Consider the following 20333-nt stretch of genomic DNA (forward strand, 5'->3'; position numbering starts at 1 on the left):
CCGTCAACGAACAAAGCGGAAGGTATGCTTCCTGGTTCTCGATCTTCAAAGTTAAATTGATATAACATGCTCTTTGGAGGGATATAGAAATCTTCTTGGAAGGGATATACAGGAAGAAACAGAACAAGATGATACAAAATGACAAGACTGCTGCTATGTACGAACTAGAGAGGAATCTGCCTAAACCCGATGAAGTAACGCACGAGCCGAAGAATATGTCAAATGATGAAAAGAATGATCCAACAATATCACAAAATCAAGATATCGTCAGTAGTAATAAACATAATGAAGATCATCAACATGGAAAATTCGATGATGAACCTGAAATACCGAAAAATAATCTATGGATTGTTATGCCTTCTATTGGTTTAGTCGGTTTCATAGCTGCTTTAGATCAATCTGTAAGCTAGTATACTTTATTCTATTCTATCGAATCACCAAAATAGGATTACAGACGGTGGTAAATGGGGGAAATGCTGAATTATGATTTAGATCGTAGCTACAGCTTTACCAACCATAGCAGCAGAATTCAACACAACACCATCGGAATATAGTTGGATTGGTACATCATATTTATTAAGTCAAGTAATGATGAATCCTGTAAATGGCAGATTAACAGATATAATCGGTAGAAAACCTGCTTTATATATGGCTGTTGGATTTTTATTAGTTTTTTCTGCTTTATGTGGTGCGGCTAAAAATGCAACTTGGTGAGTACCTAACGCCACCAAATTCATCATTCTCTAGATAATCTTGTATTTAATCACTAAATATGATTAAACATATGTATTGATTTATCACTTTTAATACTCGATTATAAGGTTAATTATAGCTAGAGCTTTCGCTGGTTTAGGCGGTGGTTCGGTTGTCAGTCTATCCTTAATAGTTGTTTGTAAGTTGTCCGACCACTCGTCTTTCGATACATGCTGATAGAAGCTGATTTACATTCATAGCCGATGTCGTACCTTTAGAAAAGAGAGGTGCTTATCAAGGATATATGGGTGCTACATGGGGTGTAGCTGGTACGCTGGGTCCTATACTTGGTGGTGTACTGACTACCAAAGCTAGTTGGTAAGTTTGAGAAGGCCTCCATAGAGATATCAGGTATCTTTGAAAGCTGACATGGGCTTTGATGTGTGTGAACCAAAAAGGCGTTGGTGTTTTTGTGAGTATATGTCTGTCAGCAAAGTACAGGAATTGATTCTAGGCTAACGGACAATATCTCTCAGACATCAATATCCCGATTTGTGCTGTTGCTTTAATACTACTCTATTTCTTCTTGAATCTGAAAAGGACTCAAAGAGGTGATATAGCTGAATTACGAAGATCATTCGATTTTGTTGGTTTGTAAGTCCTACTCGATTTCATGTAGGTCACTTCACGACAGGAGCGAATGCTAAATATACAATTTATTAATTGTAATTATCGATTATAGGGTGTTGATTATGGCAGCTGCGGCTTTAGTCGTTGTTGGATTTTCCAATGCAGCAGATTATGGATTTGGATCTAAAACCGCATATGGTGTAATTATTGGTGGAGTTGTAACTACTGCAATAGCAGTAATCCACTTTTTGACTACTAAGAAAAATGCTGTTATTCCTGCTGTAAGTGGCAAGACCAGCCTTATCATTGAGGCGAAGTATTGCTTGAGTATCCATGTTGACCTTGTTTGTTTCTTCTTGACTCTTCAGCGTATGCTTAAAACTCGTACACCATTATTCTTCACCTTCGGTTCATTCTTCTTATCTTTAATGTTCATGCCAGCGACTTTCTTATTACCTCAATTCTTTCAAGGTATAGGTGGCGCATCGTCATTAAAATCAGGTGTGGATTTTATACCTTTTTGTGTTGGTTTAACTGTTTTCAGTATAATTGGTGAGTCATAAGTGTACTCTTCTGAAAGATTTCGTTTATATACTTACAATGTACTATGTACTCATCTTTATTTCGATCCCTTTTAGCTGGTGAAATTTCAACTAGATTTCATATAATCCGACCGATAATTTGGATCGGATTTTCAATTACATGTATTGGATATGGATTATGGTATGCTCTATTAAAGTATAACGTTTCATATGCAACTCAAGAAGGCATTCAGGTTGTTGTAGCAGCTGGAATTGGTTTAGCAATTTCAACTCCAATGTTAATTATTCAAGCTTCAATGCCAGGAAAAGATATGGCTGCTGCAACTGCTGCTTGGACTTTATGTAGATCAATTGCTGCTTGTATAGGTATGTTCCTTTTGATCATTTAATAAATCTCGACTTGATACAACACTATAGTAAAAGGATAAATGAACTGACTTTTCTTTAATTATTTGTATATATTTTCTCCCTTTCATAAAATTCGGATTCATTCACTTTTGCTCTTCAACAGGTCTAGCGATTTTTACAGCTATATTTAATACAGGTTTAAGATCAAGATTTTCAAAAATTCAAGGATATGGAACTTTATTTGAAATTCCAAAAGGTACAGAAGGATATCATAAATTACATGATTTACCTCAAGGTCAATTGAAAAATGATGTCTTGAAGGCTTTTGCAGATTCAATGAGAGTAAGTGTTTCGCTTTGAATTCTTCAGTTCATTCACAATGAAAACGAAAATAAAAACAAAAACAGAATCAAAAATGTTCCACATCAATCGATTTCATTGGCATTATTTATACATTTGTTAATGGACTAAATAACTGAAACTTGCTGTCCTTTTAAATAGATCTGTTGGTTGGTAGGCTGCGCATTATCCTGTGCTGCATTAGCTGTGAGTTCACCATTTCCTCATTTATGATTTTAGCAGTCACCTCTCATGCAAAATATGATGATGAGTTTCAAACCAACATCGGGTTAATATCGATAACATAACAGATTTCAAGTCTGAAAATTAAAACTCAATATATATACTGATATTTGACTTTTCTATTTTGCAATAATAACCTATAGATCACACTGTGCACGAAATCATATAGTCTTAAACGAACTTACGCTAGTAGTAATGCAGAATCAAATGAACAGAATCAAAAATTAAATAATGAAAATGAAGAAATACCAATAAATGAAAAAGGTAAAGTAAATAATCTTGAAAATGGAATAATAAAAGCACAGGCAGCAATAACAAGTAATAATGATCAAGGTGAAGAAGATAGAGATAAAGAGATTAGACGGATGTTACGTGTTGAAGATGGTTTAAGAGATACTGGAGGTAGTTTACCTCCATCAAGAATAAATTCCCGTATATAATGTAGTAGAAGAGTGATTGATATAGGACAAGATAAGAATGATTCTCCCATAAACAGTTATCGTATTCAACAAAAATCCGACGACATTAGTAATGATACAATTGATATACTGTATACACATAATCTTTCTATAATCCTGCACCAGTACTGTATGATCATGCATAATATTTTTAAGACTTCGAATGATTGCCGTGCGCTGTAACTTCTCCTTGTGGTATGGACCGTAACTGATTCATGTTTTGCAAGATTTAAGCTACACAAAAGTTATGCATTATGAACTATAATCGTATTTGGGATATTCAAAGCACCTTTAATGCGTATGAAACGATGTTATCTGTATGTAATTATATGACTTATATATGCACGTATGTACGGATGACCTAAATAACGCAGTGAGATCTAGCCAATCTCTCTTTTCATTTACATCTAGGAATCATGTATAGCACCCCTCTTTAACGATGAAACCAGTGAACCAACCTTACGACCCTAACCCCAGATAGAATAGATAGATGGAAAGTAAAAAGAAGGTCGCATAAGCAGTACAGACAGACGATTTTACCGTGTTTGCCGATAATCTATGACGAGGATCTAACCAACGACGCACCTGTTAAATTTGGAATCGAATTTAATCATAGAGCAAAGATGAAATAACAGGATGTTGGTCAGCTTAAATCCCATTGTATAGAAACATTATTCAGAATGCTCGAAAAGAGAAAGAAAAAGCTCACCCGCTTGAGAACCTATGATATAGAAGGAAGAAATCCAAATGATTAGCATATATCTTCTTTGTTATGTGATGGAATGTGAACTTACCACCAAGATGATCGAAGTGATTCAACCCAATGTACAATTAGTTTCAATCTTAATCTAGGTGATCTAATAGGTAATAATCTTGCTTTTTCGTATTCATCTATAGGCATAACCAAAGCCATCCAATAACTGAATTCACTTGGATCGGTAGGCATTGATCCGTATGTGTTATTCAATCTTTGTAATAACCATGGTGCGCTTCCTGATCTTAATTGATCAATGAATGCTTGACAGATTGCCATCAACTCTTCTGTTGTTTCAGGTGTATCATCCGCATTAGCGTTAGTTGTAGCAGATTGAGAAGCTAGAGCGGCAAAGTCCACTCCTCCAGGTCCAATAGGGCCACCACCACCACCACTCATACCAGGAATTCCGGTTAATGGTAAACTTGGCTGTTGTGGTAATGAGATTGGTAATGTCGAAGCCGTTGATACAGGTGCAGCGCTAGTGCTAGTTTCACTTTGTAAAGTACCTGAACTTGATGGACCCAAAATATTGGTACCGTTTGAGCCAGTGCCATTGACCGATGTCGAATTTGAGGGAACAGAGTTCACCCGAGACATTGTGGCGCGCGAAACAGCTTCTCTTTCCATAGCGATTTCTTCTTCAGGTGAGACATCATCGATCCTACAGACGATCACCGCAATCGAACGAACAAGTTAGCTTCTTTACCAACTGTCGATTTATGTTGGATCAACAGGAAATCTATTCGGTCTTCTGCCCTTTTCCGACAAATGACACTTGTATTTACGGCACAATTAAAACAGACACTTGTATTTACGGCACAATTAAAACAAATTTGAGAGATAAAAACAGAAAAACTTACCTTTCGATTCTACCAACTGTATAGCCATCGAGACTACCCTTTTCTAACAGTTTGAATCTATGGGTTCCCACTGTCTCAACCATTGATCGGCCATCAGGTAACATCTGAACTGATTGAATCTCTAACATTGTTCCATATTCCATTAAACCTTGTAGTTGAGGAGCACCTGAACCTCTGGCAGGTAAAACCATTCCAAATCTAGGTGTAGTAGATTCTATACATCGTCTAATCATCAATCGGTACCTTGGCTCAAATACATGAAGTATCGTTGGCATTCCAGGGAAAGCTAATGTGCAAACAAAAATCGGTGTATCGAGTCTTGCGTCCCTTTCATCTCTTTCAATCGCTTGTTGTCTTTCAACATATTCTTCAGGGAATGCAGTCTTGACTATTAAGGATGCATGAATGATTAGCATCTTCCCATTATCAAGTTATGCAGGGTAGTCACGTCAAAAGGTAAATGGCCGAGATACTAAAGATAGGAAACTTACTAATTGTTAAAAGTACTTTGTTGACGGCATGATCCTGGAAGAATGCGAAACTAGGTAGATCTTGTCGACAAACGGGACACCTAGAAGAATGGTCCAAGGATCTTGAGAGGCATTTTGAACAGAAAGACTAAGTGAACAAAAACCGAAAACCGATAAGCGTTAGTCAGATGGATTGCAAGAATAACGTAAACGGCCATTGACCAGAAGTATAGGGGATTGATGAAAAAAAAATGAGCCAAAAAAAAACAAAAAGAACTAGCTTACATGTTGACACGGTGTAGTCACAGGTTCATATAATAACATTGCGCAGACATCACATTCCAAAGTTCCCATTAATTCTTTGTCAAAATCGTTTGCTTGATTCTGATTAACACTTGTTCTTGGTAATCTTCTTGGTGGTCTATGTTCCTTTCTTCGCCTTTTCGATCCAGTCCGACCCATCAATGTTGAAGAACCAGTACCGCCCGAAGCCAAAAGAGAAAAATCGTGTGTCAAAGATGCTTGAGAAGCACCAGATGGCAGGATATGGGAATCATCATCATTATCAGAACTTGACGAAGAGTCAACATCAGTCTCTTCTTCTTCTTCTCTATAATGACCAACATCGTTACTTTCCAATCTCTGTCTCTCTTGTTTGACCAATGCGAGGATTTTATCCACGGTAACATCGAGTAATGGAGAACCTGAAGCGGAGGTTGGATTCTCAGTGGAATACGCTGGAGGAGGTGCAGGAAGAGTTGTTGTTACAGGTGCAGGTGCAGGTGGGTAGTAATGAACACCCGAAGCCAACATTCCAGTTCGCTGAGCACCGTTTTCAGATACCGCGGATTCAGAAGAAGGCTCGTCGCCCGAGACGTCTGCATTTGGCATGACAGCTGACGCGCTAGCCGTTGGGCTAAACCGTTTGCAGGTTGGGATGGGACACATGACATTGGTCCATATAGCCAATCGTTGAGCATGTTGCTTTTGTTGGGCCGCGAAAATCTCATGTGGCGGTTCGTTGGTGAAATGTAAAGGTGGTGGAGCAGGAATAAAGATATGGTTTGACGATAAGGTGTGCCCGCAAGGAAGGGTAATAGGATGATGCAAAGAAGGTGTAGACCCATCAATGGATGGACATAATGCGCTATAATCGACGTCAGTGATGAATTCGGAAATGCCCCGGTGAGTTTGATTTAACTACTTACCATCCAAGAACACGGCTTAATTTATCCACTAATTCCTTCCTCTTTTCTAATCTCAAAGCAGCAGAATCAATATCTTCAGACACACCACTTGTAAAGGGGATATTGATTCCACCAATTCCATCGCCTCCCCTACCTTTAGCGAAATCAGGAACGGCACTGGATGACATGAGAGGTATAACACCTTCGCTGGTATCCGACTGTAAAACAGGCATAACTGGTATAGAGTTCTGTCCCGATGTTCTGATACCCAAGCCAACATTGCCATCTGAGGCGATCGGAGGTGGAACAAGTTGTTCTATAGTTGGAGGATTCACACCAACAGAAGTGAGCAAGGATTCGCCGGTGGAACTTGATGATGCTGCTGCTACAGGACGAGAATCGAAAGATGACATACGCTGAGGGAGCGGTCTGACAGGAAGCTGGGTAGATCGTTTAGATTGTTGAATGACATTGATGGCGTCTTGAGTGGTTTGGACTTTATCTGGACCTCTTGAACGGTGAGCACGAGTACTAGGTCCAGCATCTCCATTCCGATCGTCTCGATCGCCTCTCCTTCCACTTCTGGCACCCATACTACTTCTTCTCCTGACTCCTGCTGTACTCGATCCTGCTCCTTCATCCTCTGATAACCATCGATTCGATTCTCCTCCATCTGATGTTATTTTCTTATGTCGTCGATGTACATGTGTTGGAACATTAGTGGTGGGTCTCCAAGATCGAGTGATAGGCGTTGTAAGAGCGGGTGAAGTTGGTGCTGTCGATACGTCAGGTGTAGGGTATGTAGATGGTGAAGAAATGGATTGATGAGTTGAACTGGACGAGGATGAAGCCCGTCGCATGGTAGACGAGGATGCTTCTACTCGGGACATCGGCGGATCGGTGAGTCTTGAGATAGGTATTGATGGTGGAGGAAGAGGTGATGATGAGAAACTATCGCTTCCTCTTTGCGATATTGATGGCGAGGACGCACGATATGGTGGTGGTGGAGTCGATCGGGATGACATTCCGATTCTAATTGAGGATGAGGAAAATGGTGGAGTAGACATTTGTTGATAAAAGATATTCGCCGATCGCGAGCAAAGAAAAAAGTGGATGGCGGATTAACTGTTCTCTTTATTGACGATCGGCTAGGTTGTTTAGACGGAATCGACTTCCATGTAGCGGTATGATGAACGAGTTCTATGAATAATGGTATATATTGTTGACAGTCGATGTATTATATATGTGATAGTGAAAAGATGAAGGTGTATTGATGGATTATTATACTATTGTTGAGATTGAAATTGAAATTGTTTGATTAGTTGAGACAGATCGACGCGCGGAATATGAGTTAGAAGCAAGATCGTTTTTTATTGAAGATGAAGTGAAGTACTGGGATATGTAATTGATCCTGATGCGATGGCGAGAAAGTCGATTTGATGTATGGTATGTATGTATGTATTTGAATGTATGATAAATGATAAATGTATAAAAGTAAGAAAGAATACAAAAAGAATGAATGTAAGATAGCGATGAAGAAAGGTTGATGATGATGGTCTAATGACGACAGCAAACAAGGCAGAAATTTATAATATAAATGGTATAATTGTTTTTTTGTGATGGTCAAGTAAAAAAGAGACTATATGGTTAGGTACCAACGATCATGGAAAAAATAGGATATTTTATGAAATTTAAGAGTATGGTGAAACATGTAACTGATACAGATCTCAATTACATTCCTCATATTTTTGGTACTCACCTTGTATTTTGTACTATCTATTCTATTCTATAAAGTTATATTCCTTCAAATTTTCAACTTTGTTTCTATCATGAATCGTGTAATAACTGTTTGTAAAGTTGAAGAATTGATAGTGATGCAAAGCAATCTGGATGGCAAGCAGAAATGATAGAAAGAAAGTCTGGTATGCAACAAATAGGTATAAACCACTACGAGTAATTGAGTTAGATATCCTCCTGTATGGTGAATAAAAAAACCAACGATTTATACTTATAAAAAGTTGTCGATCATCAACTTGTGGCGCCTTTCGGACCCTTTTACCATAACACTTCATCATCGGGAACTTGGTTTTACAGTCTTTTCAACTCATGCAAGCTTACATGCCATACGTTATATAAAACCTTCATAGCCGCCTTACGCAACCAACTCTATTAGGATCATATCGTACTTTGACTTGAATGTTGGAAAGAGGTAGATTCCCTATGAACATCATGTTTCATATCTTTCAATCGTCTTTGATAGATGAAAATGGAAGCAAACTGAGATCAACGAGATAACGGTTTGGATAAAGGATTTCGATGTTCGATCAATTCGATATACGCGAAGAACGAAAATCTGCAAAATCTGAAACCTAGAATCAATGCGAAACAGGCAGTTTCTGTATTCATTCGGATAAAAGTGAAAAAAACAAAAAGAAGGTGGCCATCATCATCATCATCATCATCATCCTCATCATCATCGTATGTATGTATGTAGTCGTACTGTATTTTTCATTGAAAAAGAAGCATCATTTGGCTTTGATCTCGCGATCTTGAATCTTATTTTTTTTGCTTGTTCCATAATCCATCTATTACCGCTTCACATTATGCACAACGCAGCGACAAAGAAGCAGACTCCAATACACAGTAGTTTAGCTATGTACTTACAACTGGTTATTCGTGTTGTTCAAACCTTTTAGGAGCTGTTGCCTCGCTGATGATAAACGGCCGTATGAGAGTTCACTTATGCTTCCTGTTTTAAACATGGACCATGAGTTTCCCTGATGCTTATGTTATGGATAATTGAGATTTGAAAGGGAAATGGGATTCAAGGAGAATTTCGCTGTAAATAAAGACGTAAAACTGAATAAAACTGGTCGACCACTAAAGGGGAAAAGGTGAAGGGGATCGAGGGAGGGAGAGTAGGTGAACCAAGGAACTGATCTTTGACCATGAGAAGCACAGATACTAAAAGGGTTCTCTTACCGCTTTCAAAGATGACAGGAAGATACAGTAACGTTCGTAATGACACGTGAGGTGGCGTCTTACTGGAAACTCATCATCGATCGGATTATTCTTTTATGATCCATCTTTCGATTTAAGTGTGGCATTCACAAAAAGGCGCAGTATATACCAAGATACACTATCTATACACGTACCCCACCTTACGAGTAGTGTGCCACCGAGATTATCGGTAGACATTGTATTATGTAAGCTGCTGTTTACATGTGGTATCCACCGGTGTAATCGGCCCGACAGCTACGGTGGATTCCGATATTTTAATACAATCAAGAGGCGTGTTATTCGTTGTTGTCATAAAAATACAGTCGCTGGAATTTATATCATCATTGTCTATTTGAAGGTGAACTCTCTCTTGGGATCAAGTATCAACCATCATCGACTACAAGATGTTTAGACAATTACCAAGGTGTACAAGATCCTCCTTGAGGTCGGCGAGACAAGCGCAAATCAATGCTGCTCAACAACGATTCGCAAATTCGAGTGTTTCAGGTTCTTCGAACAGAGCTAATATAACCTCAAGGCAGAACACCAGCTTGATAGTAGCTGTAGCAGCAGCAGCCGTATGTATTATTCAAGTACGAATAGTCCAGCACAGTAGCTTACAATATGATGATTATCTACAGGGTATAGCAATAACATATCGATCATTCTTAGTGCCTTCAATCAAAGCAGATGAAGGTAAAGAAGATCCATTATCGTCAAAAACAGATAAATATCCAGGTATCAAACAACCTTCTGGACAGAAATTGATAAGTTTTGAGGAAGTACAGAAACATACCAAGAGAGATGATTGTTGGGTTGTGATTGATGTAAGTAGGCTATGTCAAGAACATGGGAAATACCCTTACAAATTCGACTTTCATGTACTCGTGACCATAGCTGATAATGATGATAAATTTTTAGGGAAACATATATGATGTTACGGATTTCTTAGATCAACATCCTGGTGGAGCAGAAATTGTTTTAGCTAATGCTGGAAAAGATGCTACGTGAGTGATATCATCTCCATTATCGCATTCGCTTTTTTCTTTTTTCAGAATACTCATTTGATAGCAATTGATTGAGGCTGACTTGTAAAAATCCCGACATTTTTATAGAAAAATATTCAAACCATTACATCCACCAGATGCATTAGATACATTAGAACCATATCAACATTTAGGTCCAGTTGATCCAACTACAATGCCAGAACCAATTGAAGAAGAACCTACAGAAGAAGAAATTAGAATAAAAGAAGCAAGAAAACTTTTACCACCTGTTGATTCACTTTTATTGGTAAATGATTTTGAAGATTGGGCAGAAAAAGTTTTGAGTGGTACGGCTTGGAATTATTATAAATCTGCTGCAGATAGAGAATTCAGTGAGTATACATATATAATATCGCAGGTGGACCTTCTTCTAAAAATATAGTAAGCTAATTTTAGAGACATTTGATGTCATTTATAGCTGCCGGAGAAAATCAGAATGCATTTAACAGATATTACTTCAGACCACGTATACTTAGGGACGCAACAAATGGATCAATCAATACAGAATTTGTTGGAATGAAAACTGAATTACCAATTTTCATTTCACCTGCTGCAATGGCAAAATTAGGACATCCGTTAGGTGAAGTTAATTTAACTAAAGGTGCAGGTAAATGTGGAATTGTACAAGGTGTAAGCGATAATTTTATTTTTTCGATCAGAAAACGATGTAAAATATCGTAATATATATATATATATATAGAGAGAGAGAGAGAGAGAGAGAGAGAGAGAGATTGAAAGACAACGAATGACTGACCTGTAATTTTGTTAATCTGAAAATAGATTTCAATCAATGCATCATGTTCATTAGATGAAATAATGGAAGCAAGAGAAAAAGGACAACAAGTAATGTTTCAAATTTACTTAAATAAAGATCGTAAAGTTTCAGAAAAATTATTAGAAAAAGTCACTCAATTGGGTGCATCAGCTATAATATTTACTGTTGATACACCGTGGAGATCAAAAAGAACAAGAGATGTTAGATCAAAAGTTGCTGTTGCTCCTCCATCATCATCAGATGGTCAAACAAAATCAAAAGCTCCTTTAGGTGTTAGTCAAGCTATTTCAGGTTATCAAGATACTAATTTAACTTGGAATGATATTGGTTTTATAAGGGTAAGTTAAATATAACCTATCACTCGAATCGGTGTAGGAATCCAAAAAAAGCTGATGATTTACTTTTTCAATGTTTCGACCTAAATCTTAATAGAAACATACAAATTTACCTATAATCGTAAAAGGTATTCAAAGTATGGAAGATGCAGAATTATGTGTTGAACATGGTGTACAAGGTATAATATTATCTAATCATGGTGGTAGACAATGTGATTTGTGAGTTTTGACTGATCTAAGTTAGACCTTTCAGATCATAATCTGTCATGGTCTCTTGCGATCTACTGACTGATTAATATGAAACTCTTCATTAAAATGACAGCGCTCCAGCACCAATTGATTTATTATACGAAATGCGAATTAATAAACCTGAATTATTTTCAAAAATCGATGTAATGATGGATGGTGGTATTCGATCAGGTGCAGATGTTGTAAAAGCTTTAGCATTAGGTGCAAAAGCTGTTGGTTTAGGTAGAAGTTTCTTATATGCTAATGGTACACATGGTGAAGATGGTGTTATTAGATTATGTGAGAGTGAGTTCTAACATTTCGTCTCAATTTGCATTTTATCATTTCCTTACACCTTTTGTACCTTCCATGTCGTATTGAACTGATTTTTTTATTTTTGTTTTTCCACCATTCAGTCTTAGCAGAAGAAATAACAAATACAATGAGAAATATAGGTGCAAATAATATATCAGATTTGAAACCTGAATTAGTCGGTCCTGCTGGTCCTTGGGTATATGGAAATGCTCCTCCATGGGGAGGAAAGAATAAAACTCAAAATTAAACAGAGATCCAGTTGATTATTACTTGTTATGATCAAATTTCTCATAGCGTGTATTCATGGGGATTTATTTTAGGCTAAGCCAAATGTACATTTATTGTCACTCTCAATGATTGTATAGTATTTTATATGCATTATTACATTTATTCTATCAGTACATTGTAAATTGAAGTGCATTTGCTGTCCTAATTATGCAACAATAAATTGTAACCATTTGCGTTCATCCAAATTGATCTATCTACAATTTAACAGCTACTTGTTCACTTTGCGGCTGCTGCTGGAGCTCCATTCTTAGGTTCATCAGGACCCATTTGCATAGCGAAGAAGAGAGCTATACCGACAATTGCCATCCAGTATTTTTGGAAGAAAGTCTTTTCAACTTCTGGTGGAGCTGGTGTACCTGTTGTTGGATCGACCACAGGTGGAGGAGCTAATGAAGGGCTATAAAACCAATAAATAGGATTTAGCGATTGACATGTTGATGAAATTTTCAAACTTTATCGTCAAAATACGCGGCGAGACACAGCTAAAATACCCTCACTCAGAGAATGCCAATGTCGCAGATGGACTCTCTTAACCTGATAGCAGTTATGTTGTGAATAAAATCGACTTACCTAAAGGTTTTCGGAATTGATTTAAGGAAATCAAAATTCAATTCATTGATATTTGAAGGTAATTTGACTGATGTTGTTGAGTTTGTTGAACATGCATTTATAGAAGATAATGAAGGTTGTATAGATAGTGAAGAAGGTATTGATGACGATGATGATAAATGTATTTTGATTTTAGGTGTTGAAGTAGATAGGTAACACTGTTTTCATTTCAAATAACGGTACAAAAACAATTAGCATTATATATACATAATCAGATGAATTGCAATATTGCTCGATAAAAAGTGTAAGAGTGTATGAGTGTATAAGTGTATGCATATCGAATAATTGAAAAGGATTACCTGTCAAAGCCAAAGCCAGTACTTAACTTACAGATTTAGTTGAACTAAATAACCATTCATTCTGAATATCAAATTCATTTAGTTGAATTCCAATTTGATACCATCCTTTACCATCATCCGTATTTACAGTTCCACCATTACTATTACTTTGACTAGAAGAAGCTTCCTCTTCTTCAAGAGAAGTAGTGAAAGTGTTTGAAGTTTCATATATCTTCAAATTACCTAAATGTTGAAATGGTAAAGGTGTATCAGGTGAAGGATGTGATAAGAATCTATGATGTATCTTATAAGTAGGTATTTGATTTTCCGTCGTTGTTGTTTCAGCTGATACTATCATGCATGCGGAAACCGCTAGTATAGACAACGATGTTATTGATTTGGACCACATTCTTACAAGTACACACTGCGAAGGTTGAGCTGTATTGCTGTAAAGTGAGATGTTTTTATAGCTTGATCATGCAAAAGTCATTAATATTGGTTTGAGGACTAATATATCATTATATTCCACCTCGAATTGAACAAGGATCTACGGTGAAGAAGAGTGAGCGGCGATGACCGGTCAAACGCGGAATCAAATTATCCTCGCTTTATGCTTTATACTGAACCGGTTAAAAGGTTTTGTGTGTTTTTTTGGATTCTGAATTTTGAAAAAGTTAATCTTGGATGCATTCATCAATAACCACTTCAATTGCTATCCATTTTGAACATTATTTGTTTCTTGATCCGCCAAATATCATTCATCAATCAAGTCTAATTAGATTAAATACTACAGATTCAAGATGTCATCTTTACCAAGATTGAAATCAGCATTAAAGAAAACGACTTCGCATCAACAAGTCGGTTCTTCCTCAAAAGCTGGTCCCTCTAATTCAAAACCTTCTTCTTCTTCTGCCTTGAAGAATATTGGTAGTAGTAGTAATAATAAAGGTAAATCAAAAGGATCAGTCACATTAGCAACTAAACCTACAAGATTTAAAGGATCAGATCTAGAATCTGAAAGTGAAGGAAACGCTTCAGGTTTCGAAGATAATTCGGACGATGATGATGTAGATATGGATATGCAAGAAGAACCTAATACAGATGATGAGATTGAAAAAAGTAAACAAGGTAAAGAATCAAAGAAAAGTAGTCAAAGTGAGTTTATCATCTGCTTACTATATTACTCATCATACATCAACTCTGTATATTCAATGTAAGCTAATATCATATCACATATAACGTTATTTAGAACGTAAAAGACCACCTACAACAGCATCAGATTTCGGTAATACATTAACAGATTTATTGAATGATCCATTAACACAAAGAAAATCTAAATCGAAAAAACCAAAAACCATTGATAATGATGATAATGATGATCATGCTGCTACAAAATCAAGTAAGAACAAAGATGTTATTATTAAACCTACAAACAACAAACAACAACAACCAATTTTAGCATTATCTGCACATAAACCACCAACAAAATCAAGTGTATCAATTGAAGCAAAAGCTAGAAAACAATTAAAAATTGAAAAAGACGAAAAAGAAGATAAAGCAAGAATTAAAAATATAGTTGAAGGTTGGTCAAATGGTGATGGTATTTTAGGTGGTCAAGAATTTGAAAAATCATTAAGAAAAACTGCACAACGAGGTGGTAAGTTTTTGTTTTTTTCTGTTTTACAAACCATCAACAAACTCTTTTGTTTGAATTAAAAATTAAAGTAGCTAAAATTATGTCATTACGATTTTACTTCCATAATATAGTGATCAAATTATTTAATGCCATTTTATTAGCATCAAAAAATTCAGAAGCTGCTATAACATCTTTATCAGCACAAGCGAAAGTAAAACCTGAAATAGGTAAAAGAAAAGAAAAAGATAATATTTTAGGTAGAGGTGGTCAAAAAGATGATGTATTAACAAAAGAATCTTTCTTGGATATGGTTAGAAAAGGTAGTTCTAGATAAGATATTAGGATATTTACTTATCCCATCGCATAAAATGCAGGAAGATATTATTGACCCTTTTTACGTCCCTCTTTAAGCGTGTTTTCTTGGATCAATCCTTGTTCCTTTTGCGATCATGCTAGATTCTATACACTTCAGATGCGTTTCATTCCATGTACTATGTATATGTAAATATATGGTCTCATATAAATCTGCAGAAGAGCGTGAAATCAGGTTGCTATCAATAACTATATATATATATATATATCACAGTGTCTGTAAACATCATGATGTGGCATTATCATCACATCATTCATGCTGATCAACCAATGATAAGGATCGTATTATAGTATACGCTTTGAGAAGTCAACATGTCAACCACGTGCTTTCAATTTTTTCTTAATTTTACCCTGAAACAACCAAAATAAAATAATAAAAATCTGCGACAGAACGTAATTCAAAATTATCTTTAAACCATTCTCAAAATTATCTACAACTCGCCTCTCTCCTTTTATCATCTCCTTTATCCTTTTCCTTTACAAATATCGCCAGCTTTGCTTCTTTTCGACTTGGAGCTTAGACTAGAGCATCTTTTGTCAAGTATCAAGCAAGCTTGAATAAGAAGAAAAAGCAACTTATATACCGAAAAAATACCTTGCCACACGCGGCCAGGTAATCCTCTCTTCGTCAAATAGTCTTATCTATTTCACTCCACTCACCACTCATTATAAAAGTTAAACTCGAAAAAGGACAAAAAACAAACATCATTAGAAATAATAAATATACAAGATGTCACCTGTAGCAGCACCTTCATTAACACCATTACCATTTTCACCTTTATCCGATCAATTCACAGCATTAGCTAAAGCAGGATCAAATGTTGAAGCTAAATCAGCTGCTGATCAAATTGCATTAACACTCAAAAAATCACCTAGAACTTTAGATGCTATTCAAGATGGTAAAATATTAGATGTTATATTGTTATGGATTTCATCAAAATCTGGATATGAAAGAGAATCTGCACCTGTTTTAGTTGAAAGAATTTGTAAATCTTTAGGTACAGGTGTTGAAGGAATTTTTTTACCTATTATACCTTCTTTATTAAATTTATCAATGGATAAAGGTCAATCTGTAAGAACCGCTGTAAATTCAGCTATAACTGCTTTAATTAAAGCTACTGCACCAGAAGGTTCAAGATTAGTTTTAGATGTTTTATGTAAATCTTTAGAAGAATCAAAAGGTTGGAGATCAAAAGTTACCGCTTTAAAAGCAATTGAAAATTTAGTTAAACCAGGTTCAGATGATTATATAGCTCAAGAATTAGGTTTAGTAATTCCTTTCGTTGAACGTGCTATGCATGATACTAAAGCTGAAGTAAGTTTTATTCATATATCTATTTACAAGTGAACTCAACACTTATCATATCCCGTTTTCAGGTTTCAGCAGCAGCTACAAAAGCAGCTAAAACCCTCTGTAGTGTTCTTCCTAATCCCGATGTACTCAAACATATCGATCTTCTCGTTCAAGCTATGGCTTCACCAGCTGCTGTACCAGGTACAATCAAAGGTCTTTCATCTACCACTTTTGTCGCTGAAGTCAATGCACCTACACTTGCCGTCATGGTACCACTTTTATCAAGAGCTTTAAAAGAAAGATCAACCGAAACTCAACGAATGACTTGTATCGTTATTGGCAATTTAGTCAAATTAGTCAGAGATCCTACTGTTGCTGCTAGATATCTTGGTGCTCTTTTTGGTGGTGTAGAACAAATTGCTAAAGGTGCAGCTTTCCCTGAAATCAGAGCTTTCGCTCAAAGTGCACTTGATATCCTTATCGGTGCAGGTGCTTCAGCTACTGCTACACCATTACCACCTAGAGATATCATTTTATCAGTTACTGAAGCTTTAACTATAATGGCACCTCATTTAGATGTCGAAGGATTACCTTCACATCCATCTTTACCATTATCTGTATCAATGCCACAATCACCTGTTACAGCACATGCTATAGAATATCAAGCTAATGTAGTAGCTGATTTAGTTGATTTAAGAAGATGGGATTCAAATATCTGGGAATCAAAAGGTTTAGGTTCATTCATGAAATTGTTATTAGGTTCAGAAAAAGGTTCAGAAGCTACAACAGCTATTAGAAAATCTTTTATGGATATTGATAAAGCTAAATATGCTCCAGCAGAAGAAGATGATGGATCAGAAGGTCAATTATTATGTGATATCCAATTCTCTTTAGCTTATGGTGGTTTATTATTGTTAAATCACACAAATCTTAAATTGAGAAGAGGTAGAAGATATGGTATTTGTGCTGCTAATGGTGCTGGTAAATCTACTTTGATGAAAGCTATCAGAGATGGTAAAGTGAGTAACTTTTTCGTCTTTTATCCTTCCCGTATAATTATGTAAGCGTCGGTCATTGACAAAATCTCATCACTTCATAGGTCGAAGGTTTCCCACCTCAAGATGAATTGAGAACAATCATGGTAGAACATGCTTTACAAGGTGAAGATGCATCAGCTGCTATCTTAGATTTCATTTCAGCCGATCCAAAACTCGCCAAAAAGACTAGAGAAGAGATCGCAGCTATGCTTTTATCAGTTGGATTTTCAGATGAAAAACAGAGAGATCCAGTAGCTTCATTATCTGGTGGATGGAAAATGAAATTAGAATTAGCTAGAGCTATGTTGATCGGTGCTGATATCTTATTACTGTAAGTTCTGTCTACCCATTATACCTTATGAAGTAAGCTGACTCATAATACTAATACAGCGATGAACCTACCAATCACTTGGATGTTCAGACTGTCGCTTGGTTAGAAGAATACGTATGTAACCTTCCAGATGTCACTTGTATGATCGTTTCGCACGATTCTGGTTTCTTAGATAACGTTTGTACCGATATTGTAAGTAGTCCTTCTCCAACACTACCCTTCCGGATCAAACAGCTGACCTGTATTTGTACTGTGATAGATCCATTACGAGGAAAAGAAACTCGCATACTACCCTGGTAACCTTTCTAAATTCGTAGAAAGAGTCCCATCTGCCAAATCATACTACACCCTTGCTGCCACCTCCATCAAGTGAGTATAGGTTTTCTACAAATAACTGAACCTCTGCTAATCCCTTTTTCTAGATTCTCTTTCCCTCCTCCTGGTTCTCTAATGGGTGTCCGATCCAATACTCGAGCGATCATGAAACTCGCCGGATGTACTTTCACTTACCCTGGTGCTGCCCGACCATCCTTGAAAAACGTCTCATGTTCCCTTTCACTTTCTTCCCGAGTTGGTATTGTAGGACCAAATGGTGCTGGTAAATCAACATTGATTAAACTCCTTACTGGTGAAACGGTACCACAAGAAGGTTCTGTACACAAACATCCAGCATTACGTGTAGGTTATGTAGCACAACATGCTTTCCATCATATCAATTTACATTTAGATAAAACTGCTGTCCAATATATCCAATGGAGATATCAAGATGGACATGATAGAGAAATGTTAGAAAAAGCAACTCGAGTTTTAACTGATGAGGATAAAGAAATGATGGATAGACCAATTGAAGGTAAAGATGGAACATTAAGAAAAATTGAAATGATTTTAGGTAGACAAAAATTAAAGAAATCGTTCCAATATGAAGTTAAATTTAAAGGAATGACACATAAATATAATGCATGGTTACCAAGAGATTTATTAATTGAAAAAGGTTTCCAAAAATTATTAGGTCAATTTGATGATATGGAATCTTCAAGAGAAGGTGCAGGTCAAAGAGATACTGCCGCTTCAGCTGTAAGAGAAGTTTTAGAAGCTGTTGGTTTGGATGGTGATATTGCTCAATATAATGAAATGTCTGGTTTATCAGGTGGTCAAAAAGTTAAAGTTGTTATTGCCGCTTCAATGTTTAACAGGTGAGTAAAAGTCATCCCTATTATCATTGAGAGATTACGAGGTTTTCATAGCTGATCAAAATCCCCCCTTTTCACTATCAATCAATTAATAGACCACAATGTTTATTCCTTGATGAACCTACCAATTTCTTAGATAGAGAAGCTTTAGGTGGTTTAGCAGTAGCCATCAAAGAATGGGGAGGAGCAGTTTGTATCATTTCACATTCACAAGAATTCGTTTCAGCTTTATGTCCAGAAATTTGGCATGTTGACAATGGTGAATTAACACATAAAGGTAAAGTTGCCTTGATTGAAGATGCTTTTGATAATCCTTCTGGAGCAAATTCAAGAGTTGCTTCAAAAGCTGGTACACCAAGAAATGGTAATAGTACACCTGCAGGTACTTCAACTCCTGGTACAGCTACACCATCTGGATCTGCTGCACCATCAGGAACAGATGAAATTGTTGATGGTGTAGCTAAAGTCATGTTAAAGAAAAAGAAGAAGAAGGTGGGTCTCGAGTTATTATGTTGTCTTTTTCCATGTAATCAATACTGATATATTGATTTTTCCCTTTTTAGATGACAAGAAATGAATTAAAAGCACAAGATGAAAGAAGAAGAATAAGAAAATTGAATTGGTTATCTTATGGTGGTGAAAGAGAACCTGATACAGATGATGAATAGGATTTTTTTTTAATCATTCATAGTAGATGGACAGTTATTTCTGCTTTGTATCTTCTCCGTTGGAGGATGAAAAGGATCTTTTTAGATTTCGATAATTTTTACCATTAATAATACAGCATTTCCCCCTTTTCCACAAATTATAGACTATATATACCCCTAGTAGATTTCTCTTTTTTTTTCATTACTCATATACTTTATATGTTTCGATTAATATGATATCATGGATTATGGATCATGGATTATTTGACTTTCATTAGTGCTTTTTCGCATGTCTAAGAATCGATATGCAAGCGTAAACTGACTGTATTAACAGTCTACGATGTTATATATGTTATATGAAGGGAATCAATTTTAATAAAGATATCTTCAAGGTAAATAAGATATTATTATTGCCTTTGGTATAC

At 36.3% G+C, this 20333-nt stretch overlaps 6 protein-coding genes across 6 annotated transcripts; 4 read left to right on the forward strand and 2 right to left on the reverse strand.

Annotated features, from left to right (window-relative positions):
* Window positions 1-128: 128 nt before the first annotated feature.
* L201_004523 (uncharacterized protein) lies at window positions 129-3235 on the forward strand (the record flags this gene model as incomplete). Its single annotated transcript, XM_066220264.1, has 12 exons — window positions 129-401; window positions 493-710; window positions 822-892; window positions 954-1071; window positions 1152-1165; window positions 1230-1347; window positions 1436-1604; window positions 1692-1875; window positions 1962-2231; window positions 2377-2555; window positions 2715-2759; window positions 2939-3235. The coding sequence occupies 12 exons, from the start codon at window positions 129-131 to the stop codon at window positions 3233-3235; spliced, it is 1956 nt and encodes a 651-aa protein (XP_066076361.1).
* An 808-nt stretch (window positions 3236-4043) lies between these two features.
* L201_004524 (uncharacterized protein) lies at window positions 4044-7594 on the reverse strand (the record flags this gene model as incomplete). Its single annotated transcript, XM_066220265.1, has 5 exons — window positions 4044-4671; window positions 4871-5258; window positions 5362-5488; window positions 5626-6487; window positions 6549-7594. The coding sequence occupies 5 exons, from the start codon at window positions 7592-7594 to the stop codon at window positions 4044-4046; spliced, it is 3051 nt and encodes a 1016-aa protein (XP_066076362.1).
* Window positions 7595-9931: 2337 nt separating this feature from the next.
* Window positions 9932-12473, forward strand: L201_004525 (uncharacterized protein; the record flags this gene model as incomplete). Its single annotated transcript, XM_066220266.1, has 9 exons — window positions 9932-10105; window positions 10169-10354; window positions 10449-10534; window positions 10643-10905; window positions 10992-11203; window positions 11354-11686; window positions 11781-11902; window positions 12006-12217; window positions 12328-12473. The coding sequence occupies 9 exons, from the start codon at window positions 9932-9934 to the stop codon at window positions 12471-12473; spliced, it is 1734 nt and encodes a 577-aa protein (XP_066076363.1).
* Window positions 12474-12730: 257 nt separating this feature from the next.
* L201_004526 (uncharacterized protein) lies at window positions 12731-13759 on the reverse strand (the record flags this gene model as incomplete). The annotated part of the gene is made up of 3 exons (XM_066220267.1): window positions 12731-12911; window positions 13085-13281; window positions 13454-13759. 3 exons carry the CDS (start codon window positions 13757-13759, stop codon window positions 12731-12733), a joined length of 684 nt encoding a protein of 227 aa, XP_066076364.1.
* A 442-nt stretch (window positions 13760-14201) lies between these two features.
* L201_004527 (uncharacterized protein) lies at window positions 14202-15371 on the forward strand (the record flags this gene model as incomplete). The annotated part of the gene is made up of 3 exons (XM_066220268.1): window positions 14202-14556; window positions 14651-15058; window positions 15169-15371. The coding sequence occupies 3 exons, from the start codon at window positions 14202-14204 to the stop codon at window positions 15369-15371; spliced, it is 966 nt and encodes a 321-aa protein (XP_066076365.1).
* A 768-nt stretch (window positions 15372-16139) lies between these two features.
* On the forward strand, window positions 16140-19929 carry L201_004528 (uncharacterized protein; the record flags this gene model as incomplete). The annotated part of the gene is made up of 8 exons (XM_066220269.1): window positions 16140-16724; window positions 16787-17722; window positions 17803-18071; window positions 18131-18263; window positions 18331-18440; window positions 18494-19264; window positions 19357-19753; window positions 19825-19929. The coding sequence occupies 8 exons, from the start codon at window positions 16140-16142 to the stop codon at window positions 19927-19929; spliced, it is 3306 nt and encodes a 1101-aa protein (XP_066076366.1).
* Window positions 19930-20333: the final 404 nt, after the last annotated feature.

Source organism: Kwoniella dendrophila, chromosome 5 (genome assembly GCF_036810415.1).
Source record: "Kwoniella dendrophila CBS 6074 chromosome 5, complete sequence".
Classification (NCBI taxonomy): domain Eukaryota; kingdom Fungi; phylum Basidiomycota; class Tremellomycetes; order Tremellales; family Cryptococcaceae; genus Kwoniella; species Kwoniella dendrophila.